The sequence below is a fragment of the Heterodontus francisci genome, chromosome 14 (genome assembly GCF_036365525.1).
Source record: "Heterodontus francisci isolate sHetFra1 chromosome 14, sHetFra1.hap1, whole genome shotgun sequence".
Taxonomy (NCBI): domain Eukaryota; kingdom Metazoa; phylum Chordata; class Chondrichthyes; order Heterodontiformes; family Heterodontidae; genus Heterodontus; species Heterodontus francisci.
Genome location: NC_090384.1, coordinates 26,469,617 through 26,496,579, shown reverse-complemented (window position 1 = coordinate 26,496,579; position 26,963 = coordinate 26,469,617). Strand labels below are relative to the sequence as shown.

Sequence of the window (26,963 nt, the reverse complement as noted above, 5' to 3'; positions counted from 1 at the left end):
TGCACTGATGTGCTCAACTCCTCCATCATTGTGAATGGGGATATTTGTGGAGCCACCTCCTCCAGTTGTTTAATTGTCCACCACCATTCATGATTGGATGTGGCAGGACTGCAGAGCTTAGATCTGATCCATTGGTTATTGGATCGCTTAGCTCTGTCCATCACATATTGCTTACACAGTTTGGCATACAAGTGGAACTAGGTTGTAGCTTCACCAGGTTGACACCTCATTTTGAGGTATGCCTGGTGCTGCTCCTGGCATACTTTCCTGCACTCTTCATTGAACCAGAGTTGGTCTCCTGGCTTGATGGTAATGGTAGAATGGGGGATATGCTGGGCCATGAGGTTACAGATTGTGGTTGAGTACAATTTTTCTGCTGCTGATGGCCCACAGTGCCTCATGGATGCCCAGTTTTGCATTGATAGATCTGTTCGAAATCTATCCCATTTAAACTGGCTGCATTAGTTGCACAGTTGTGTTAAATACTTCCAGATCCACATCTTCCACCTCCACTCCATTGCAGGACCCAGGAACAGTTAAATTGGAAACACCGATTATATTTCCAGACACATCTGTGTTAACAGTGATTACATCAGAGAAGTGAGACTCAACCAGAGAGCTTACTCGCACTAAAGATGACACGTAATCCAAAGTAGAACTCTCACTGCCCAGTTTTCTTGGGATCCTGATCCGGTACAGGCCATCTGTACTAGCCATACACAACACGACGGAGGGTATCCTCAATGTGAAGGCGGGATTCGTCCCCACAGGGACTGTGTGGTGGCCACTCACAGATGGATCTGCAGCAGGCAGATTGGTGATGACGAGGTCAAGTATGTTTTTTCCCCATGTTGGTTCCCTCGCCACCTGCTGCCGACCCAGTCTAGCAGCTATGTCCTTTAGGACTCGGCCAGCTCGGTCAATAGTGGTGCAACCGAGCCACTGTTGGTGATGGACATTGAAGTCCCCCACCCAGAGTACATTCTGTGCCCTTGCCACCCTCAGTGCATCCTCCAAGTGTTGTTCAACATGGAAGAGTACCGATTCATCAGCTGAGGGAGGGTTTTTAGTTTTAGAGATACAGCACTGAAACAGGCCCTTCGGCCCACCGAGTCTGTGCCGACCATCAACCACCCATTTATACTAATCTTACACTAATCCCATATTCCTATCACATCCCCACCTGTCCCTATATATTTCCCTACCACCTACCTATACTAGGGGCAATTTATAATGGCCAATTAACCTATCAACCTGCAAGTCTTTGGCATGTGGGAGGAAACCGGAGCACCCGGAGGAAACCCACGCAGGCACAGGGAGAACTTGCAAACTCCGCACAGGCAGTACCCAGAATCGAACCCGGGTCCCTGGAGCTGTGAGGCTGCGGTGCTAACCACTGCGCCACTGTGCCGCAGGTGGTAGGTGGTAATCAGCAAGATGTTTCCTTGCCCATGTTTGACTTGATGCTATGAGACTTCATGGGGTCCGGAGTCGATGTTGAGGACTCCCAGGGCAACTGCCTCTCGACCGTATACCACTGTGCCGCCACCTCTGCTGGGTCTGTCCTTACCCGAGGATGGTGATGGTAGTGTCTGGGACATTGTCTAATCATAGAATCATACAGCACGGAAGAAGGCCATTCAGCCTATCATATTTTTGGCAGCTTTTTGAAAGAGCTATCCAATTAATCCCACTCACCTGCTCTTTCCCCAAATTCCTGCAATTTTTTCCCACTTCAAGTATTTACACAATTCCCTTTTGAAAGTTATTATCGAATCTGCTTCCACCATACTTTCAGGCAGTGCATTCCAGATCACAGTAACTTGCTATGTAATAGTAAAAGTCGTCTCCTCTCACCTATGGTTCTTTTGCCAATTATATTAAATCTGTGACCTCTAGTTATCGGGCCTTCTGCCAGCAGAAACAGTTCCTCCTTACTCTATCAAAATCCCTCACAATTTTTTACACCTATATCAAATCTCCCCTTAACCATCTCCACTGTAAGGAGAACAATCTCCACTTTTCTAGTCTCTCTACAGAACTGAAGTCCTTCATCTCTGGCATCTGGTAAATCTCCTCTGCACTCTCTAAGGCATTGATGTCGTTTCTGAAGTGTGGTGCCCAGAATAGGATGCAATACTCTAGCTAAGGCCTAATCAGTATTTATAAAGATTTACCAAGCTTTTTTTCTTCTATGGCCTAGAAATTCAGGTCTGCCCATTCTCACTGTGCTGCTCCAGATGGATCTTATAGAAGACTAACAGTGCACCCACTTCTCTGCAGTGTTGTAGTGAATGGGCTGTAGCATGGAGATGCCATCTGTCAGCCTGCTGGTCTGTATCCTTTAAATTATACTGGGTATTGAACCAGCTATGAGCTATTTGTGCAGTGTGCCGAACAATATCACTCCCTGATTTAGAACTTTGCATTTGAATAATTAAGATTGGCAGCTTAGAATATTCTGTTCCACAGGGTTTCATGTTCTCTGGTGCAGATACTAATAAAATAAAATTGCCCTGTGAGGATCATAGATTGAAAGGAGAAATGGCAACGAAACCTGTTTCCTTCCAACAGATTTCAACCAGTTAGTTTATGTGTTCATCACAGCACACTGTCAGGATTCTAAAACTGCTCTGACAAAATTCAGTGATTTGGATCCTGAACTGGCCTGACTGAGATCTGCTGTTCCTCAGTAGTTTTTTTATATAGCCCAAGACCTGTTATACTTTGTTGAGGATTATCCCATGCAAAAAGAGCCTGTAAAACCAGATAAAATCACAGCTTGAATTCTTGATTTTTTAGGATTAAGACAATAAGGATCTTTTATTCTCTCTCTTTCTGTGTTAAGCTCTGTTGCTGGCACTTGTTTTTACCTATTCTGTCTCTGTGCTATGCACTGAATCTGTGTTAAGTACTTGTTTCTTTGAAGTCTGAAACTAAATATTTTCCTTTTCAGGAATGAAATCTACATTGCTCCATCGGGTGTTCAGAAGGAGAGGATCCAGGTATATAATGAATTTGTTGTGGTAAAGAAAAAGAAAGAAAGGCTTGCATTTATGTCATAACTTTCATGATTTCAGGATGTCCAAACGTGCTTCTGAAGTGTAGGCACTGTTGTAATGTTGGGAAAGTAGCACCCAATGTCCACGCAGCAAGGTCCGCAAACAACAAGGTGATAATGACCAGTTTCACGAAAAAGACTTCTTATGAAAGGTCATAGACCTCAAAAGTTAGCTCTTTTTCCATGTCAACGGATGCTGCCAAACCGACTGTATATTTTCTGCATTTTCTGTTTTTATTTCATGTTTTCGCATTACCAGTTGAGGAATAAATATTGGCAAGAACACCAGGGAGAACACACCTGCTCTCTTTGACTAGTGCCATGGGATCTTTTAAATCCACCTGAATGGGCCTTGTTTTAATATGTCATCTGAAAGATAGCACCTCTTGCAGTGCAGCATGCCCTCAGAACTGCGATAAAATGTCAGCCCAAATTATGTCCTCAAGTCTCCAGAATGGGACTTGAACCCACAACCTTCTGACTCAGAGGCAAGAGTGCTACCAACTGAACCATGGCTGGTAACATTAGCCATTAATATTTATCTGCAGTTCTCAAATTTTGCTGTAGGAATTTTCCCCTTAGGTAGTAGTATGGTAGTGGTTATTGCTATGCTCAGAAGTAGCTGTGATGAAATAAACAATGAACTGGAGGAATTATGAGATAAAAATCAACTGTTGAACTGAACCACAAGAAAATGGGCACATTTGTACCACAGACAAAATAGAGTAGTGGTCAGGTGATCCCTCTTGTACTGTCAATTAGCAAGCCTGTCTGCAAAGACAAAATTCATTAACTGTGACTGAATTAGAAATAAGAAATGCTGGAAATACTCAGTAGATCTGGCAGCATCTGTGGAGAGAGAAGCAGAGTTAACGTTTCAGGTCAGTGCCCCTTCTTCAGAACTATTAGAAATGTAAAAGGTTATAAGCAAGTAAAGTGGAGGTGGGGAAAGAGATAACAAAGGAGAAGGTGTAGATAGGACAAGGTCACAGGATAGCTGACCAGAAGGTCGTGGAGCAAAGGCAGACAATATGTTAATGGTGTGTTGAAAGACAAAGCATTAGTACAGATAGTGTGTTAACGGACTGAAAATTGAACAGCCGCAAGTACAAACATGAAAAAAAACAGTAGGTAAGCAAACTGAACAAACTAAGATGAAATAAAATAAAATAAACACAAAAAAAATTTTTTTAAAGGAAAAATAAAAAAATAACCTGAAATAAAAGTAAAATGGGGGGCCCGTCATGCTCTGAAATTATTGAACTCAATGTTCAGTCTGGCAGGCTGTAGTTTGCCGATTCGGTAAATGAGATGCTGTTACTCGAGCTTGCGTTGATGTTCACTGGGACACTGCAGCAATCCCAGGACAGAGATGTGAGCATGAGAGCGGGAGGGAATGTTGAGATGGCAAACAACCGGAAGCTCAGGGTCCTGCTTGCGGACTGAGTGGAGGTGTTCCGCAAAGCAGTCACCCAGTCTGCATTTGGTCTCCCCAATGTAGAGGAGACCACATTGTGAGCAGCGAATACAGTATACTACATTGAAAGAAGTACAAGTAAATGGCTGCTTTACCTGAAAGGAGTGTTTGGGGCCTGGGATAGTGAGGAGAGAGGAGGTAAATGGACAGGTATTACACCTCCTGCGATTGCAGGGGAAGGTGCCATGGGAAGGGGCCGAGGTGGTGGGGGTAATGGAGGAGTGGACCAAGGTGTCATGGAGGGAACGATCCCTTTGGAATGCTGACAGGGGAAGGGAGGGGAAGATGCGTTTGGTAGTGGCATCACGCTGGAGGTGGCGGAAATGACGGAGGATGATTCCTTGGATATGGAGGCTGATGGGGTGGAAAGTGAGGACAAGAGGAACCCTGTCACGGTTCTGGGAGGGAGGGGAAGGGGTGAGGGTAGAGGTGCGGGAAATGGGCCAGACACAGTTGAGGGCCCTGTCAACCACAGTGGGGGGGAATCCTCGGTTGAGGAAAAAGGAAGACATATCAGAAGCGCTGATATGGAAGGTAGCATCATCAGAGCGGATGTGTCGGAGACAGAGAAACTGGGAGAATGGAATGGAGTCCTTACAGGAGGCAGGGTGTGAAGAAGTGTAGTCGAGGTAGCTGTGGGAGTTGGTGGGCTTATAATGGATATTAGTAGACAGCCTATCCCCAGAGATTGCGATAGAGAAGTCAAGAAAGGGAAGAGAAGTGTCAGAGATGGACCTCTAAAGGTGAGAGAAGGGTGGAAATTAGAAGCAAAGTTGATAAAGTTTTCCAGTTTGGGGTGGGAGCAGGAAATGGCACCGATACAGTCATCAGTGTACCGGAAAAAGAGTTGGGAGAGGGGGCCTGAGTAGGACTGGAACAAGGAATGTTCGACATATCCCACAAAAAGGGATAACTAGGACCCATGCGGCACAGTGGCCTCGTGGTTAGCACCGCAGCCTCACAGCTCCAGCAACCTGGGTTCAATTCTGGGTACTGCCTGTGTGGAGTTTGCAAGTTCTCCCTGTGTCTGCGTGGGTTTCCTCCGGGTGCTCCGGTTTCCTCCCACAGCCAAAAGACTTGCAGGTTGATAGGTAAATTGGCCATTATAAATTGCCCCTAGTATAGGTAGGTGGTAGGGGAATATAGGGACAGATGAGGATGTGGTAGGAATATGGGATTAGTGTAGGATTAGTATAAATGGATATTTAATGGTCGGCACAGACTCGGTGGGCCGAAGGGCCTGTTTCAGTGCTGTATCTCTAAATCTAAAAATCTAAATGTGGGTACCCATAGCAACACCTTTTACTTGAAGGAAGTGAGTGGAGTTGAAGGAGAAGTTGTTCAATGTGAGAACAAGTTCAGCCAGGCGGAGGAGGGTGGTGGCGGATGGGGACTGGTTGGGCCTCTGTTCAAGGAAGAAGCGGAGAGCCCTCAGACCGCCCTGGTGTGGGATGGAGGTGGAGACAGACCCTGATCCACTCCTCCATCACCCCCACCACTCGTCCCCTTCCCATGGCACCTTCCCCTGCAATAGCAGGAGGTGTAATACCTGCCCATTTGCCTCCTCTCTCCTCACTATCCCAGGCCCCAAACACTCCTTTCAGGTGAAGCAGCGATTTACTTGTACTTCTTTCAATGTAGTATACTGTATTCGCTGCTCACAATGTGGTCTCCTCTACACTGGGGAGACCAAATGCAGACTGGGTGACCGCTTTGCGGAACACCTCCACTCAGTCCGCAAGCAGGACCCCGAGCTTCCGGTTGCTTGCCATTTTCTTGCCATTTCAACACTCCCTCCTGCTCACATGCTCACATCTCTGTCCTGGGATAGCTGCAGTGTTCCAGTGAACATCAACACAAGCTCGAGGAACAGCATCTCATTTACCGATTAGGCACACTACAGCCTGCCAGACTGAACATTGAGTTCAGTAATTTCAGAGCATGACGGGCCCCCCATTTTACTTTTATTTTAGGTTATTTTTTTCTTTTTCCTTTTTAAAAATTTTTTTTTGTGTTTATTTGATTTTATTTCATCTTAGTTTGTTCAGTTTACTTAAGCACTGTTTTTTTTCATGTTTATACTTGCGGCTGTTCAATTTTCAGTCCGTTAACACCCTATCTGTACTAATGCTTTGTCTTTCAACACACCATTAACATATTGTTTGCCTTTGCTCCACGACCTTCTGGTCAGCTATCCTGTGACCTTGTCCTTTCTACACCTTCTCCTTTGTTATCTCTTGCCCCACCCCTGCTTTACTTGCTTATAACCTTTTACATTTCTAATATTTGCCAGTTCTAAAGAAGGGGCACTGACCTGAAACTTTAACTCTGCTTCTCTCTCCACAGATGCTGCTAGACCTGCTGAGTATTTCCAGCATTTCTTGTTTTTATTTCAGATTTCCAGCATCCGCATTATTTTGCTTTTATTTTTGTGTCTGAATTAGCTTTGGGGAAGATACATTACTGAAATAGAATGTAAACCATTTCATGTTAATGATCGCTACCTACCGAAATGGGACTCACAAAGGTTCTGTAGACAGACTGACTCCATAGCCCAAACCAAGATAAATAGAGTTGAAGTAGCATCACTCAAACAGAATGGTCCCCATCCAGATGTCAAAGGATAGCAATGGTTTCCATATCCTGGACCATTGTATGGTCACACGAGAGGAGAGGGCCCTTTGTCACCTGACAGACACTCAAGCGTGATGAGGTTTTACCTTAAAAGGTAGATCACTGGAGAGAGGGGAAATCAACAAAAGACCACAGTAACCAGTTCCAGCCAAACACTGTGAGATACGGTCCAGCTAAGGAGAAGAACCTGCTGAATAACAACTTGAACAATCACTGCAGCAGAGAAATTACAAGGTGACTTTGGGACTCTCCATCTGTGAAAGTAAACCAGGATTCACACCAACACATTTGGGCTGAGTTTTAACCACAGAAGACTATAACACTTCATCAATTCCAATACAAGGAGCATTCAGGCCTACAACACCATTATAAATTTCCTCCCGAAAGAAAATCTGAAGGTTTTTGTTCAAGCAACGGACTCTTGTACAGTAATTCAGACTTTAATTGCATCCTACCCTTTTCTCTCTATCTATCTATTCTTGTGGGTGCATGTGTGTGTGAATGCATGCGTGGGTAAGGTTGTGACCATTTCGGGAATTGTTTAAAAATAGTTATTTTTTTTATCTTACGGCAAAACCTGTTGTTTGTCTGTTTATTTGACCCTTAAACACTCAGGGACTAAACACCATTTTTAACAAAACACAATTTGCAGTCAGTTGAGAGGTGCAAAGCGGAAGCCATACACACCACTTACTACCTTTCTGTAATACTGTTTAAGACAGGCCTATTGCTGGAGAGAAACTTCATGAGAGATTAAAGAGCCTTCAGTTGGCAAGATTACTTGGGTTCCTGTCATTTATCATCTGTATGCATAACCCAGATACCAAAAATAAGTCAACACTAGTCAAGTATTCTGATGACACTAACATAGAAAGATCAGTAGAGTCAAACTTGTAGTCAAAAGATTTAGGTCCTCATACAACTGGGCAGAGAATACCCAAACTGGATTTAAAGCTGATACAAAGATCAGAAAGATGTGGGGCATAAGCATCCAACAAATGGGATTAAACTGACAGAGGGAGGTTTAGAAATAGTCTTGGGAATAATGCTTTGACTTGTCAATTTCAATATGGCAAAACAATTTTAAAACAACATTAAGGATTTTGGGATACAGTGAGAACAAGAGTACAGACCTATAGAGTTTATACCGAGACTTTCTACTTGGGAGTACTGTATTCAGTTCTGGTGACTACACAGTAACCATTTCTGCTAATCTGAGACAAGATCAGAAAAGTTTCTCAGTGGGGAGGAATTTGATGATGACAGGGAAGCAGGTGGCTACAAAAGGAATAACAGCCAACAGCCAAGGAGGCACATCAGGGGGAGGAGACAATTAATAAACTGGGGTAGGAGTGGAGTCAGAGGCAATCTATTAATCTAGCAGAGGATAACAGTGCAGTGAGGAGAGAAACTGGTATATTCTGGCCTTTTGGGATTTGGGATGTATCATCAATAAACTCTGGGGTGCGGAAAAGCAACACAGTGAAATATATCTGAGTGGCACCAGTACTGATTGGTTCACGATGCTTCTTTTCTGTTGCACAATATATTTTTGCTTCAGAGGGAGGCGGGGAACAAGGACAGTGAGCCATTAAAATATTTCAGCTCAAAAGCAGCGATGGATTTACAAACAACATCTCTTGACTCAGTAGTAGCACTCTTGCTTCTGGGAAGGAAGTAACTATAGCCTGGATTTTAAGGTCAGTGGTAAATGAACAGTGCCAGCCATTTGTTATACTTGGAATTGCCCACAGACTTTCTGTGAGATTTTGCACTGGAACATGTAATTGGAGAGCTATTTCAGTGCAGCAACCTCTACAGGGGATCTAGGACCTGTATGAACAGGCCAAGCAATTGTGCATCTCCTTAACCAATCAGATGGAAGAATCCTTACTGAGCAGAAAATAGTCTGAACCAGGAGGTGAGAAGTGGCATAATGAATTCAATATCAAATCAGGTACTGAAAGAAAATTAAAAAGAGAGAGAAAGAAAGATTGGATGAAGTCTCCGACAATGATTAAATTCTGAAGAAATGAGACCCAACACTTGTAAAAGTTAATTTTCATTGCCAGAAAGATTGTTTGGCAGTATTTAAGACTTATCACACCATTAAAAATTTACTTACACTAGAATGGGCAAATCCTGACTTTTCGTGGCAAGTTTAGTGTTATTTACCATATAAGTATCACCACTTCATGCCTTTCCATATATTTCAATGCCAGGTCTCTTGGCGAGATACTATTATAGCTGTTCCCACTCATGAAAGGATCGAGAAGGAGACAGCACAGATTTGAAGTATTTTGTAAGAGAAGCAAAAGTGACATGAAGAAAAACTTTCACGCAGCGAGTGGTTAAGTTCTGGAATGCACTGCCTGAGAGTGTGGTGGAGGCAGGTTCAATTGAAGCATCCAAAAGGGAATTAGTCTGTTACATGAAAAGGAAGAATGTGCAGGGTTAGGGGGAGAAGGCAGGGGAATGGAACTGAGTGAATTGCTCTTTCAAAGAGCTGATACAGACATGATGGGCCAAATGGCCTCCTTCTGCACTGTAATAATTCAGTGATTCTGTGATATAGCGAAGCTTCTGGAGGAGCAGGGCAACTTGGACAGAATCTTCCTGATAATCGCTGATATAATTATATACAGCAGTTTAACTGCAAATGTGCGGTACCAGAAGTTGCTGTCTGAGCTATGCTTTAATAATGGTTTGTGTTGATAGCCTTACTGTCATTTATACTGCAAAATCTGCATCAATGTATATCTAACCAGTTCTGTTAACAGGTCCCTTCTCTAAGTGAATGTTGTCATCTGCAATAATCAAATATTGAAATATATTTTAAAATAATTTCCTTTTCCTACTTCATAAACTATCATCTGTTAATAGCAGAGTGAAGAGCTGATACTTTATGACACTGTTTGGTTAGTTATATGCAGCATTTTACACTCATATACTGTTGACATTGTGTGGGTTAAATAACTGCCAGCTTCAAGTGCGGGGCACTTAGTCCAATCTGCCACTGAGATCATGATTAATGTGAATCAGCTTCAGATAATTTGAAAAGTCTGCCAGTCCAAATCTCAATGGTTTATGTTTGTTTAAAGTTGTTCTGCATTGGTGATTGGTGAACACAGGTGATCAAAAATCCAAACTGAGGGAGATTGAGCATTTCTCTCCACATCGGTCTGTCATATACTCCTAAGAGCATGTTTCATTTAAGTAATTTGCTTATTTTTTAAGCAATTAGGCACTAATAGTGGCAGAAATCCTGCAAAGCCTTTTAGGTCCCAACTGTTGCACTGCTGTGTTTTTTACAGTGAATGACTATTATGATGGTTGTAGGGTTACTAATTCAGCAAATTACTGCTCCATAACTGAATGAAGTTAAAGCCTCTGACTTGCTCTTTCCTTTTGTTGAAAAATGTAAAACTGTGTGGGAGGAATCAGTAACCATAAAGCACAGAATGTATATTGTTGGTAAGAGTTCAGCTCCTACCACTCTGAGACACCAGCCCAGCAGGCAGGCTGGCAGTTAGTACTAGATCAGAATTAACTCTCACTGTTCTCTGTCCTAAGTGATGGTGCTTAACAGTCTCTGTTCAATTCAGTGCTCCTAAATTCCACTGACTCCCTTGCAGCGTGATGATATGTTTGTCTGTGACATCAAAGGATGTGACATCTCTGGCCCTCCACCGTCAAAGAAGCTAAAGAAAAGTCAATGCACACCTCTCTTTATGAATGCATACACCATGCGAGGTAAGAAGTCCATACACAACTTCCTTCAGAATACTTGTGTTACGTGCTGCTTCTGAATTGGAATGTACACATTGTGTGGGAGGACATGCTTTCTCTCATTTGGTTTGCATATGCCATGAGAGAGTTCATGCTGCCTCTTGTTTTCAATGTATAAAACATGTGAGCTAGTACATGCTGCCTCTGAATTGGAGCGGACACGCTCTGAATTGGAGTGTACATGCTGTCCTCCAGCCCAGTCCCTTGGAGATAGAATGCCCCCACTTTGGTGTAACAGCCTAAACAATTCAGCTTCTCCATCTCTGACCAGTTAGTCAAGTTGAAGGTGGTCTAATATATAATGAATATATTTTGAGAATAATTTTATATGCAAAGCAATATGCAAATCCCAACAGTATTATGTTTCACACACCATTAAGGCACCAACTATAATGCAGCAAATGCAGACTCCCCTTCAATGTTGAAACAATTTTGCTGACAGAGACATACAACCTAGTCCAGGCAGCAAATCCCATCAGGTTCAGTTTGCGCTGGTGCAAGAATGTGAAAATTAATATAATAGTCTATCAAACTTATGCAAACCTGGTTCCATTTTCACTGATCAGCTGCCACCCCTTCTTTCATGCTTAATTCTAACAGCACACAGGTTTTTGTCTCTAGGATCAAAACCATTTATGCAGCTTCTTCTTCCTCTTTTTGTCCCCAGCCCACATCCTACCATTCTGTCCAACCCTGCGCTCCACATCCTATCTATCCCCAAGACGGCTTTATTTCCAATTTCACAACATTGATTGCCGCTGCCTCCTCCTCAAACCCTCAGCTGCAGAAACCCTTACACATTCTTCATCTACAGGGTTGACTGCTCAATACTCTCCTTGCTAACTTCACAAAGTCCATTCTCGTAACTCCAACTTGTCCAAATCTGCCACACATATCCAGTCTGACACCAAGTTCTGCTTGCCCATCACCCTTGATTTCACTGACCTGCATTGACTCCTCCCTATTCACGAACACATTCAGTTCAAATCCATGACCTCAAATGCAAATCCTTGCCTGGCTTTTCTCCGCTATCTCGTACCTATACAATCTCCTCCAATACTCTAGCTCTTCATGATCCCTGAAGACTCTGTTCCTCTCACTGTCCTTCTCTGCATCCGCTTCCTTTCTACCCGTCAGCTATCTTGGTCCTACTCTTTGAAATCTCCTCTGTTCCTCTCTATTAAGAACATTTTATAGTATTAGAAGTAGACCATTCAGCCCATCTAGCCTGTTCTACCTCTTAATAAGATCATAGCTGATCTTTTTTTAACTCCATCAACCTGCTTTGGCTTCATATCCTTTTATAATCTTACCTAGCAAAAATCGATCGATTTCAGTTTTAATATCATTAATTGAGCTAACAGCTATTCCTTTTTTTGGGATGGAGTTCTGCATTTCTACCATCGTTTACATGAAGAAGTGTTTCCTAAATTCCTTTCTGAATGGCCTGTCTCTGACTTAAGGTTATGTCCCCTTGTCCTGGACTCCCCTACCAGGGGAAAAGGTTTCTTTCTATCCACCTTTCAAAATCCTAAAACCCTTAACTACCTATATTCCAGGGAATAATGCCCAGTTTATGTAATCTTTCGGAATAATTTCACTCGGAGCCCTGATAGCATTCTGGTGAATCTGTGCTGCATTTTATCCCAAGGCCAATATATCCGTTCTGAGGGCCCAGAGCTGTACAAGCACACCAGATGTGGTCTGTACAGGTGCAGAAAAACTTTCTCCCGTTTATATTCCAGCCTGTCATTCCATTAACCTTTTTCATTTTTTTGCGCCTGACCACTATATTTTAGTGATCTATATCCATGGACCCATAAATCTCTTTGGACGTCCACTGTTCCTAGCTTTTTACTATTGAAATAATACTTGGGTCTTGCCATTTTTGGTCCAAAATGGATGACTTCACACTTACTCCACAATTTTGCCCATTCGCTTAATCTGTCGATGTTTCTTTGTAATTTTAGGTTCCTCTCTAAACTATTTTGTGTTCGGTAAACTTCAGTATCCAGCCTTCTATTGTGTTACTCATGTCATTCATAAATGTAGTGAATAATTGAAACCCCAGCGATGGTTCTTGTGGGACACCATTAGGCCCTTGCTTCCAATTTGAGTACATATCCATGATCGCAACTCTCTGTCTTCTATCTCCTAACCAATCACCTAACCAGGTCAATACTTTGCCTTCAATTCCACGCGCTTTGATTTTAGCTAATATTACCCATAGTTATTCTCCTGTCTACTACTTCAGTTACTTCCTATTCATTTCAAATTCATCTCTTCTATCTAGCTTTCCTAAACTTTTCCTCCTGACTTGAGACATTTACAGTATTATACTAAAAGTGTTACATACGAACATACGTACAAACATACGAATTAGGAGCAGGAGTAGGCCACTCGACCCTTCGAGTCTGCTCCGCCATTCAATAAATTCATGGCTGAACTGATTACTCCACATTTTCACCTAGCCCTGATAACCTTCCACCCCCTTGCTTATCAAGAATCTATCTACCTCTGCCTCAAAAATATTCAAAGACTCTGCTTCCACCGCCTTTCGAGGAAAAGAATTCCAAAGACTCACGACCCTCTGTGACCCCTTATTTTTTAACAGTGACCCCTAGTTCTAGATTATTCCACAAGGGGAAACATCCTTTCCACATCCACCCTGTCAAGACCCCTCAGGATCTTATATGTTTCAATCAAGGCACCTCTTACTCTTCTAAATTCCAGTGGATATAAGCCTCGCCTGTCCAATCTTACCTCGTAAGACAGCCCGCCCATTCCAGGTATTAGCCTAGTAAACCACCTCTGTACTGCATCCAACGCGTTTACATCCTTCCTTAAATAAGGAGACCAGTTCTATATACAGTACTCCAGATGTGGTCTCACCAATGCCCTCTATAGCTGAAGCATAATCTCCCTACTTTTGTATTCAATTCCCCTCATGATAAACGATGTAGCACCTTATCAAATGCCTTCTGGAAATCTAAATACAATACATCCACCGTTTCCCCTTTATCCACAGCACATGTAACTCCCTCAAAGAACTCCAATAAATTGGTTAAACATGATTTCCCTTTCACAAATCCATGTTGACTCTGCCTGATAACCTTGAATTTTTCTAAATGCCCTGCTATAACATCTTTAATAATAGCTTCTAACATTTTCCTAAGACAGATGTTAAGCTAACTGGCCTGGAGTTTCCTACATTCTGTCTCCCTGTCTTTTTGAATAAAAGAGTTACATTCACTATTTTCCAATCTAACGAAACCTTCCCCGAATCTAGAGAATTTTGGAAAATTAAAACTAATACATCAACTTTCTCACTAGCCTCTTCTTTTAACACCCTAGGATGAAGTCTGTCAGGACCGGGGGACTTGTCAGTCCGCAGCTCCAACAATTTGTTCAGTACCATTTCTCTGGTGATCGTAATTTTCTTGAGTTCCTCCCTCCTTTCCATTTCCTAACTTACAGCTAATACTGTGATGTTGCTTGTATCCTCAATAGTGAAGACCGATGCAAAATATCTATCCAATTCATCTGCCATCTCCCTATTATCCATTATTAATTCCCCAGACTCACTTTCTTTAGGACCAACGCTCACTTTGTTAACTTTTCTTTTTTAAATATCTATAGAAGCTTTTACTATCAGTCTTTATATTTCTAGCTAGCTTTCTCTCGTACTCAAATTTTACCTTCCTTATCAATCTTTTAGTCATTCTTTGCTGTTTTTTATATTCTATCCAATCTTCTGACCTGCCTCCCATCTAGGCTTTTTCTTTAAGTTTGATACTATCTTTAACTGTTTTAGTTAACCACGGATGGCGGGTCCCACCCTTGGAATTTTTTCTTCTCGCTGAATTGTATCCATTCTGTGTATTCTGAAATATCCCCTTAAATGTCTGCCACTACATCTCTATTGACCTATCCCTTAACTTGATTTGCCAGTTCACTTTAGCTAGCTCTGCTTTCTTGCCCTCATAATTCCACTTATTTAAGGTTAAAATATTAGTCTTGCGCCCACTCTTCTTTCCCTCAAACTGAATGTAAAATTCAATCATATTATGATCACTGCTACCTAGGAGTGCCTTAAGTATAATGTCATTAATTCATCCTATCTTGTTGCACAATACCAGGTCTAGTATAACCTGGTTGGCTCCAGAACGTATTGTTCCAAGAAATTACCCCGAAAACATTCTATGTACTCCTCACCTAGGCTACCTCTGCCCATCTGATTTTTCCAGTCTATATATAAATGAAAATCCTCCATAATTATCACGGTACCTTTCTGACAAGCTGCCACTATTTCTTCCTTTATACCCCTTCCTACAATGTGGTTAATGTTAGGTGACCTGTACACCACTCCCACAAGTGACTTCTTGCCTTTATGATTTCTCATCTCTGCCCACCTGCTTCTACATCCTGGTCTTCTAAACTTAGGTCATCCTTCTCTATTGAGCTAATATGATCATTAATTAACAGAGCTACCCCTCCACCTTTTCCTAGCTTCCTATCCTTCATGTACCCGTCAATATTCAGGTCTCAATCTATGCCATCCTGCAGCCATGTCTCTGTAATGGCTGTCAGATCGTACTTCTTTATTTCTATTTGCACATGCATTCAGATACAGAGCCTTCAGTTTTGTCCTTTTATTATTTTTGAAACCTCTAGCCTTATCTGTTGATTTACTCTTAGATTTGTACGCTGTGTCATTTCCTGTTACAGTTGTTTATAATTTCCCACCTTAATACCTTTCTCTCTTGCCTTGTCTCTGCTCCTTGATTTACCATACCTTCCCAAATTTGATCCCTTACGCCGAGTTTAAAACCCTCTCTACTTCCCTAGTTATGCAGCTTGCTAGAACACCGGCCCCAGCACAGTTGAGGTGTAGACTGTCCCAACGGTACAGCCGTTAATTTCCCCATTCTACCACACCAGGCTTTGAGCCACGCATTAATTTCTCTAACCTTATTTGCCCTATGATAATTTGCACGTGGCTCGGGTAGCAATCCAGAGTTTATTACCTTTGAGGTTTTGCTTCTTAATTTGGTGCCTAGTTCCTCATATTGACTATGCAGAACCACTTTCCTTGTCATGCCTATGTCGTTGGTACTTACATAGACCACAACGACTGGATTCTCCCCCTCCCACTGTACGTTCCTCTCCAGCCCTGAGCAGATGTCCAGAACCCTGGCACCGGGCAGACAACACAGCCATCTGGACTCTTGCTCTTTGCTGCAGAGAACAGTGTCAATCCCGCTAACTATACTGCCCCCTGCTACCACTGCATTCCTTTTTTCTCCCGCTACTTGAATGGCTTCCTGTAACACGGTGCCATGGTCAGGTTGCTCATCCACCCTGCAGCCCCCACTCTCATCCAGACAAGCTGCAAGAACCTCAGACCTGTTGGACACTCGCAAAGACTGAGGCTCCTGCACTCCTGCCCTCTGGGTCCCCTTACCTGCCTCAGCTGCAGCCACACTCTCCTGTCCCTGACCACTGACCAAATCAGAAGACCCTATCCTAAGGGGTGTGACCGCCTCCTGATATGAAGTGTCCAGGTAACTTTCCCCTTCCTTGATGTGTCGCAGTATCTGCTGCTCCAGTTCAATGACTCTGAGTCGAAGCGCTTCCAGCCACAAACACTTACTGCAGACGTGTTTGTCCTGGATCAGACTGGCATCCAGAAGCTCCCACATGCTGCAGCCATGACACATCACCTGTCCTGCCATCTTTAATGTGTTTTAATTAACTACTAAATAATTTTATTCAATTATTTATTTTATTTTCCTTTTTTTATATATTTCATTAAGCCTACCACTAGTTCCTTTACTATTTTAAACGTTAGGATTAGAATGGACCTTAATCACTCACCAAATGCTCACTAAACAGGTAGCTTCTTCCCAAACCAATCACCTACCTGCTTGCCTGTGATGTCACAGCTTACCAGGTACTCACCAAACATCTCCTTCCACTGCACCAAAGCAAGAACCAAATACTGGAGGGTTAAAAGAGTACTAAAAAAAAGGAAAAATGGAGCACCTCTGCACCCTTGACAAAATTCGGCACTCACCAAACTCGAATCTCCACACTCAGCTTTTAATCTGCACTCTGTGGGTCTAATAGACATTACCAATAATAATAAAGCTTTGCCAATACTAATAAACCTTACTACTATCAGTAAACCTTATAAATACTGATAAATCCTAATAATATTTAATACAGCTTATGTATTAAGTTGTCCTAATTTGAACTAATACACTCACTGCTGGTCTCTCTCTCACTCTATTATAAATTATAAAATTTGCTTTAGTTTTTAATTTATATATACTGATAAATCGATCAAGTGTTATGCTGTGTTTGATTTAAATTAAATTAAAAGCTTACCTGTATACTCAGCCCAGCAGCTGTCTGTTTCCCTGCCCTCATTGTCGATTCTGACGTCACTCTGATGTTTCTTTTCAATTTATCCCTCCTCCGCTCTCGCCGTGCTCCTCTCTCTCTCACTCTATCTCTGGTGTCTGACTCTGGGCTTTTGGCGCGCTTTTTAAACCTCTGCTCCCGCCGTGCTCCTTTCTCTTGCTCTGTCTGTCTCCTGTCTCTGACTCTGGGTTTTTGGCATGCTTTTTAAACCTCCACTCTCACCGTGCTCCTCTCTCTCACTCTGCCTGTCTCTGGTGTAAATGCAAGTTTTCCTTTCATAAAGGAACATTATTGATGTAGTACAATTCTTGAACCAAGACAGTAAAGGGAAGAAGGGCAGTGAACTGTGATTGCTGGCAGCATTAGATAAACTTGGGTGTTACAGAACTGCTGCAGCCAAGACAATAAAACTGTGCAGCCGATGTCAACCTGCTTATGTATGCAGGTCATCATGGGAAGGAAACAGCAACTCTCATTTATATAGCACCTTTAACGTAAGACATTCCATGCTGTTTCACAGGAATGTAATCAGACAAAATTTGACACCAAGCCACATAATGAGACATCAGAAAAGGTGACCAAAAAGCTTGGTCAAGGAGGTAGGTTTTAAGGAATAGAAAAATATACCAGATGAATGCATGGCTGGAGAGATGGTGCAGGAGGGAGGGCTTCAGATTTCTGGAGCATTGGGACCGGTTCTGGGGAAGGTGGGACCTGTACAAGCCGGACGGTCTGCACCTGAACAGGACTGGGACAATTATCCTTGCAGGAAGCTTTGCTAGTGTTGTTGGGGATAGTTTAAACTAGCTTGGCAGGGGGATGGGAACCTGAGCGCAGTCTTAGATAGGACAGTTTCAGGGCAGGAAACAGGAGCCATTAAATTCGCGAATGACTCTGAAAGACAGAAGAAGCAAAGGTTCAAAAGTGTGCAGCACAGGAATTTGGCAGTGTTAAAGGGTATTTATTTAAATGCAAGGAGTACAGTAAATAAAGCCGATGAGCTGAGGGCACAGATAGACACATGGCATCACAATATCGTTGCTATAACGGAAACTTGGCTCAGAGAGGGGCAAGGATGGCAGCTCAACACCCCTGGATATAGGTTTTAGAGAGGGAGATAAGAAAGGATGGGGTGTAGTATTATTCGTTAAGGAATCAATAACAGCTTTGAGGAGGGATGATATGCTAAATGAATCATTAAACGAGGCCATATGGGTGGAGCTCAGAAATAAAAAAGGGGCAGCCACACTACTAGGAGTGTACTATAGACCCCCAAATAGTGAGAGGGAGATAGACGACAAATATGTGGCAAATTTCTGAGCGCAAAAACTATGGGGCGGTAATAGTTGGGGATTTCAGCTACCCCAATATCAACTGGGATGCAAACAGTGTGAAGAGCACAGAGAGGACAAAATTCTTGAACTGCATTCAAGAGAACTTTTTTAGCCAGCGCGTAACAAGCTCAACGAGAGGGGGTGCAATTCTAGATTTAGTCTTCGGTAATGAAGCTGGGTAAGTGGAGGAAGTAGCAGTGGGTGAGCATTTTGGAGATAGTGACCATAATACAGTAAGTTTTAGCATAATCATGGAAAAGGGCAAAGATAAAACAGGAGTAAAAGTTCTAAATTGGGGGAAGGCAAATTTTAAGAAACTGAAAGGCGACCTGGCGAATTTGGACAGGATCCAGCTACTTGAGGGAAAATCAGTGGCAAATCAAAGGCACAGTATAGACATGTTCCCACTAAGATAAAGGGTGGTACTGCCATATTGAGAAGCAGAAAAAGAAAGCTTATGATGATCACAAAAATCTTAATACTTCAGAAAGCCTAGAGGAGTATTGAATGTGTAGGGGTGAAGTAAAAGAGGAAATTAGAAAAGCAAAGAGAGGACATGAAAAATTATTGGCAAGTAAAATCAATGAAAACCCGACGATGTTTTATCAGTACATTAAGAGCAAGAGGATAACTAAGGAAAGGGTAGGGCCCATCAGAGATGTACAAGGGAACTTATGTGTGGATGCAGAAGATGTGGGCAGGGTTCTTAATGAATTTTTTGTCTCTGTCTTCACAAAGGAGAGGGTTGATGTAGACTTTGTAGTTAAAGAGGAACAGTGTAAATATTAGAGACGATAAACATAATGAGAGAGGAAATACTAGAGGGTCTGACACTCTTGAAAGTGGATAAATCGCCAGGGCCGGATGGATTGCATCCCAGATTATTAAAAGAAGCCAGGGAGGAAATAGGAGAAAAAAATCCCTGAGGATCATCTTCAAATCCTCACTGTTTACAAGAGAAGTACCAGACGACTGGAGGTCTGCGAATGTTGTACCATTGTTTAAAAAGGGTGCGAAGGATAGGCCAAATAATTATAGGCTGGTCAGTCTGAGATAGGTGGTGGGTAAATTGTTAGAATCTATTCTAAGGGACAGGATAAACTGCCACTTAGAGAGGCACGGATTAATCATGGATGGTCAGCATGGATTTGTTAAGGGAAGGTCATGTCTTCCTAACTTAATGGAGTTTTTTGAGGAAGTAACAAGAAGGATTGATGAGGGTAGTGCAATGGATGTGGTCTATATGGCATCTGTAAAGCATCTGACAAGGTCCCACATGGCAGACTGGTCAGTAAAATGAAAGCCCATGGAATACAGGGCAATGTGGCATGTTGGATACGGAATTGGTTCAGGGACAGGAAACAAAGGGTAGTTGTCGACAGATGTTTTTGTGATTGGAAAGCGGTTTCCAGTGGCGTTCCACAGGGCTCAGTGTTGGGTCCCTTGCAGTTTGTGGTATATATTAATGATTTAGACTTAAATGTGGGAGGCATGATTGGGAAATTTGCTGATGACACAAAAATTGATCGTGTAGTTGATAGTGAAGAGAATAACTGTGGACTCCAGAATTATATCAATGGTTTGGTTCAGTGGGTGGAAAAGTGGCAAATGGAATTCAATCCAGATACGTGTGATGTAATGCATTTGGGGAGGCCAAATAAAGGGAGGGAATACACAATAAATGGGAAGATATTGAGAAGGGTAGAAGAAGTGAGAGACCTTGTAGAGTATGTCCACAGGTCCCTGAAGGTGGCAGGACAGGTAGATAGAGTGGTGAATAAGGCATATGGAATGCTATCCTTTATTGGCTGAGGTATAGAATTCAAAAGCAGGGATGTAATGCTGGAACTGTATAAAAGGCTGGTTAGGCCACTGTTTGAATACAGTTCTGGTCACCACATTACAGAGAGGACATAATTGCACTGGAGAGAGTACAGAGGAGATTTACAAGAATGTTGCCAGGGCTCGAAAGTTGCAGCTATGAGGAAAGATTGAATCGGCTAGGGTTGTTTTTCTTAGAACAGAGAAGGCTGAGGGGTGACTTAATTGAGGTGTACAAAATTATGAGGGGCCTAGATAGAGTAGACAGGAAGGACCTGTTTCCCCAGCGGAGAGGTCAATTATCAGGGGGCACAGATTTTAAGGTGATTGGTAGAAGGATTAGAGGGGACAGGAGGTAAAATATTTTCACCCAGAGGGTGGTGGGTGTGTGGAATTCACTGCCAGGATGGTAGTGGAGGCAGAAACCCTCAATTATTTTAAAAGGTACATGGACATGCACCTGAAGGCTATGGACCAGGTGCTGGAAGGTGAGATTAGATTGAGCGACTAGTTTCTATTTTCTTTTTTTTCTCGGCCGGCACGGACATGACGGGCTGAATTACCTTTTTCTATGGTTCTAAGGTGCACTTTAAAGAAGGAGAAGAATGGAGAGCAAGGAGAGATTTCGAATGGGAGTTCCAGAGCGTTGGGCCTTAGTAGCTGTAGGCACAGCTACCAATGGTGGGGCAAAGGAAATCAGGGATGTGCAAGAGGCCAGAATTAGAGGTCCTGGAGCAATTTGGCCATGAACATGAGAATTTTAAATTTGAGGCATTGCTGGCCATCACAGCTATAGTGATTTATCAACACCAGTTCTGTGCATTTCTCTAAGATGTTGTGCTGATGGTTCAGTTCCATGTATTTGGGAGTATGCATGAAGTGCTGATTATTTTTCTACAGGATCTGGAGCAGTCATACACACGCATTCCAAAGCTGCTGTCATGGCAACCCTTCTCTTCCCAGGAAAGGAGTTTCAAATTACACACCAAGAAATGATAAAAGGAATCAGTAAATGCCAATCCGGAGGCTATTACAGGTATTGTACTCTTCAATGAGTGTCACTCTGAACACAAATCCAGTGGCGTTTCACTGAATCCTGCTAATTAACCAAGCAGTATCATATTTATTTCCTTTTAAACTTGCAGTCGTAATTTGCGTATGGTATAGTGGGTAGGAAGATTTATTTTCATCCAAACCTGTCCGATATTCAAATCATGCGTAAAGTGATAGGATGAGCAGAGCTTTACCCCTTTCCTGGTGATAATCCAGTGACCACTCATTGGTAAAGCATTGACAGTCACATTGCAGCCGTTACGTTGAGCATTTTTATTGCAGGCTAAATGCAAACAATTTTTATTTAGAAGTGAAATGGGAGTAACAGGAATGCAAGAAAGGCTTAGAAAAGCTGCATTTCTAGAATGTCAAGGACATGTTAGTTATTTAGACAATGCCTTTAGCACAATGAAGAAGCATAAGCCAATAACTATTGCACAGTCAAGAGTTAGAAGAGGTGAAGCAAATTGGCACGGACACCTAAGAGTGAAAGAAGGCTTGGGCAGGCACTGGCTGCAAAGCAATGGCAGCCTCTAAAGTCAACAGGAACTGCTGCAAGCCTAATAAAACACTGGGGTGAATTTTACCAGCCCCCCCCCCCCTCCGACGTCAGGGGTCGTGGCAGGGGGGAGCCTGGAAAATGCCTCCGGGAGAGGCCCGCCACAGCTCTCGACATCGGGAAGACCTCGCCCCATATTACCGGTGGCAGCATGGCGGCCCACTGCCCCCCCCCCACCTCCCCACCACTCGGCTACAGGAGCAGGATTAAAATATTTAAATTGATGTTAATTAATGGCCTACCTGCTCCTGTCGGCCATCCTGTTGCCATATTCTGGTTGGTTGCTGGGACTCCCATGACTTCGGATCTCCATTCGGAGATCCAAGGTGGCATACTGGTTGGGAGTGGGGAGCAGGTAGGTTTTCAAGGCGGGGGGGTGGGGTGGGGTGGGGGAGCGGGGAAAACTATTGCAATTGGTAGAGGGGATGGTGGGAAGGGCTTGAAGGTGAAAGTCAATAAACTTTGGTGGGGGGAAGGTCGGGATCATAAGATAAATTTTTGCGGGGGGGTGGAAAGCAAGTAATAAATTATTTAGTCATTGAGGGGATGGGAGAGGGGCTTGAAACTTTCATTGAAGTTTTTACTTTAAATTTATAATACCTCTCACTTTAAAATATCAAATTCAATGTAAGGGCTTGAAGCCCTTTAACAATGGTGCCAGCACCCATGCAGTGGGGGTGGGGGTGGGGGGGGGGGTGCTCTGCCTCGGCCATGTAAATGAGCCGCTGTGCTGAATATCGCAGCGGCTCCGCGGAGCAAATCCCACACGTGCACCCCGCCATCTCTGCAGCTCGCCGCCAACATTGGTGGCATGCTGGAAATTTTCAGCCCATTATATTGACAGAGAAACGTACTGCACTGTACTGTACTATACACTGGAAGTGTACTACAGGCCTCCAAATAGTCAGGGAGAGATAGAAGAGCAGATATGTAAGCAAATCTCAGAGAGGTGTAAAAGTAATAGGGTAATAATAATAGGGGATTTCAACTTCCCCAATATTAACTGAGATAGACTTATGCAAAAGGCTTAAAGTGGGCAGAATTCTTGAAGTGCATCCAGGAGAGCTTTTTGAACCAGCACGTAAAAAGTCCTACTAGAGAAGGGGCAGTACTGGACCTAATCTTAAGGAATGAAGCTGGACAAGTGGTAGAAGTGTCAGTGGGGGAACATTTCGGGGATAGTGACCATAACTCTGTAAGATTTTAAGTTGTTATGGAAAAGGGCAAAGATGGACCGGAAATAAAGGTACTGAATTAGGGGAAGGCCGATTTCAATATGATAAAACAGGATTTGATCAAAGTGGACTGGGAGCAGCTACTTGTAGGAAAGTCTACATCAGACCAGTGGGAGTCATTCAAAAAGGAAATAGTGAGAGTTTAGGTCCAACATGTTCCCATAAAGGTGAAGGGTAGGACTAAGTCCAGGGAATCCTGGATGTCAGGGGAGAGAGGGTTGGATAAGGAAAAGGAAGGAGGCTTTTGGCAGATTCAGAGTGCTGAAAACAGCGGAGGCACTAGAGGAGTATAGAAAGTGTAGGGGGGGTACTTAAAAAAGTAATTAGGGGAGCAAAGAGGGGGCATGAAAAAACACTGGAGGGCAAGATAAAGGAAAATACCAAGTTTTATAAGTATATTAAAGGCAAGAGGATAACCAGGGAAAGAGTAGGGCCCATTAGGGACCAAAGTGGCAATCTGTGTCTGGAGCCAGAGGACAGAGGTGCGGTTTTAAATGATTACCTTTCATCTGTGTTCACTATGGAGAAGGACAATGTAGGTGTAGAGATCAGGGAGGGGGATTGTGATATATTTGAACAAATTAGCATTGAAAGGGAGAAGGTATTAGCAGTTTTAGTGGACTTAAAAGTGGATAAATCCCCAGGCCCAGATGAGATGTATCCCAGGCTGCTATATGAGGCAAGGGAGGAGATTGCAGGGGCTCTGACACAAATTTTCAAATCCTCTCTGGCCACAGGAGAAGTACCAGAGGGTTGGAGGACAGCGAATATGGTACCATTATTTAAGAAGGGTAGCAGGGATAAACCAGGTAATTACAGGCTAGTGAGTCTAACATCAGTGGTAGGGAAACTATTGGAAAAAATTCTGAGGGACAGGATTAATCTCCACTTGGAGAGGCAGGGCTTTGTCAGGGGGAGATCATGTCTAACAAATTTGATTGAATTTTTCGAGGAGGTGACTAGGTGTGTAGAATAGGGTAAAGCAATTGATGTAGTCGACATGGACTTCAGTAAGGCTTGTGATAAGGTCCCGTATGGGAGTTTGGTCAAGAAGGTAAGAGCCCATGGGATCCAGGGCAATTTGGCAAATTGGATCCAAAATTGGCTTAGTGACAGGAGGTAGAGGGTGATGGTCGAGGGTTGTTGTTGCGATTCGAAGCCTGTGACCAGTAGTGTTCCACAGGGATCGGTGCTGGGACCCTTGCTATTTGTAGTTTATATTAATGATTATTAATATGATATTAATGTGAATATAGGAGGTATGATCAGTAAGTTTGCAGATGACACGAAAATTGATGGTGTCGTAAATAATGAGGAGGAAAGCCTTAGATTACAGGACGATATAGATGGCCTGGTAAGATAGGCAGAGCAGTGGCAAATAGAGTTTAATCCTGAGAAGTGTGAGGTGATGCATTTTGGGAGGACTAATAAGGCAAGGGAATATGCAATGGATGGTAGGACTATAGGAAGTACAGAGGGTCAGAGGGACCTTGGTGTACTTGTCCATAGATCACTGAAAGCAGTGGCACAGATAGATAAGGTGGTTAGGAAGGCATATGGGTACCAGTTCTGGGCACCACACTATAGGAAGGATGTGATTGCACTGGAGAGGGTGCAGAGGAGATTCACCAGGATGTTGCCTGGGCTGGAGCATTTCAGCTATGAAGAGAGACTGGATAGGCTGGGGTTGTTTTCCTTGGAACAAAGAAGGCTGAGGGGGGACATGATTGAGGTATACAAAATTATGAAGGGGATAGATCGGGTAGTCAGGAAGAAACTTTTTCCCTTAGCGGAGGTGTCAATAACCAGGGGGCATAGATTTAAGGTAAGGGGCAGGAGGTTTAGAGGGGATTTGAGGAAAAAATCGTTCACCCAGAGGTGATTGGAATCTGGAACACACTGCCTGAAGGGGTGGTAGAGGCAGGAATCCTCACAACATTTAAGAAGTATTTAGATGAGCACTTGAAACGCCATAGCATACAAGGCTATGGGCCAAGTGCTGGAAAATGGGATTAGAAAAGATAGGCTTGATGCTCGGCACAGGCACGGTGGACTGAAGGGCCTGTTTCTGTGCTCTGTAACTCTATGACTATAACTGATTAATGCCATTTTAGCTTTCATTTGTCCCCCACTAGCTGGCCAAAAGTATCTAGTACATCGTAAACACTCTGTGCAGAGGGAATGTTGGCCTGAATTTGGTGAAGATCACAGGCCTCAGCACGAGAGCAGTGTTCATTTTATCCTAGTTACACACACCCAGCCAAAAGAGTGCTGAAGTTGTAAATAGAAAGACAATCAATATAGCTACACATCAGCAATAGGAATTGAAAGCTCAGTTCTTTATTCTTGTTTTGGGATGTTCTTTGGAATTATAGAAAATGGGGGTCAATGCTGTTTAAAATTAGAATAATCTTGTTATTTTTGGATCTTTGAGGTTGTCAGTTTTTTAAAAGCGCATTCTTGGGATGTAGGCATCGTAAATTTTCTGTATCTTGTTGAAGGTATTTGACAGGACATTGCACAAATTCAAATACAAGGAAAATTGTCTTGTTTTATAAAAATGTAATGTTTTGCATTTGCCAGGTATGATGATCTGCTGGTGGTCCCCATTATAGAGAATACACCAGAAGAGAAAGACCTGAAGGAACGAATGGCTCGTGCTATGGAAGAGTACCCAGACTCCTGTGCTGTACTGGTTCGGCGCCATGGCATCTACGTGTGGGGGAAGACGTGGCAAAATGCTAAAACAATGTGAGTGCAGTTTGTGTGAGTTACGTTATTCTGTCCCCAAGCACTGTCCATTAAACCTATTCACTTCTGTGTCTCCCTCCTCCCTCTGTAGGTGCGAGTGCTACGATTATCTGTTTGATATTGCCGTGCAAATGAAGCAATGCGGCCTCGACCCATCTCACCACCCAGTGGAAGAAAAGGGCATTGTCTAAGATCCTGCCGCAGGAAATACCTTTGGCCCATCGTAGGCAGGGCTATACTGTAAATCTAAAGGCCTGTGTACATGATACAAGTGCCTTTGATCACTCTTTGCTGCATGGACTTTAGAACCTGGCTGACTGTGTGAGCAGAGCTGAACCACAGTAAGAGTGAATGTTCATACTGGACGGCAGATACCCATGTGTGGATTGTTTTATGTAATCGTATGCAATGGTCTCTTAATCACGAACATCACTCAACAAAATTAGTTTAAGTGTTTTGTTATTAATCAGAATAGCCTTTGCAAGGACTGTGCTCTAAGTGACTGCCAAACTCTCATTAGGCACAATAACATTCAATCATCTTGCAGATCACTTATTACAAGTGCACTCCTGAAAGGAAGTAATCAGTGAGTTATTGAATTCTACAAGGTCATTTCTACAGCTAACTTGAAATCAATATATATCCTGCTGTGATCAGTTATAAGTGGGTCTAACACTAAGCTGTGACTTAACTGGAAATTCAGTTGTAGCTTCATACATACAAACACTGAACCAACCTGAACTGTTATGATGCATGGTGAGACCCTTTTCTAGTCCTGGATTTAATACTTTTAATATCATTTGAAATAAATTTGCAGATATTA

The 26,963-nt window shown here is 43.0% G+C and overlaps 1 protein-coding gene across 4 annotated transcripts in view; it reads left to right on the top strand.

Annotated features, from left to right (window-relative positions):
• Positions 1–26,582, top strand: part of apip (APAF1 interacting protein) — an 89,737-nt gene extending 63,155 nt beyond the window's left edge. For 2 of the 4 annotated variants that reach the window (XM_068045920.1, XM_068045921.1), the window contains exons 3-7: positions 2,957–3,005; positions 10,808–10,925; positions 21,443–21,578; positions 25,973–26,140; positions 26,232–26,582. In XM_068045920.1, the coding sequence (XP_067902021.1) occupies positions 2,957–3,005; positions 10,808–10,925; positions 21,443–21,578; positions 25,973–26,140; positions 26,232–26,331 (571 nt within the window). In that variant the 3' untranslated portion in view covers positions 26,332–26,582. The remainder of the gene's footprint in view (positions 1–2,956; positions 3,006–10,807; positions 10,926–21,442; positions 21,579–25,972; positions 26,141–26,231) is intronic. The other 2 variants (XM_068045923.1, XM_068045922.1) reach the window with 1 other exon arrangement.
• Positions 26,583–26,963: the final 381 nt, after the last annotated feature.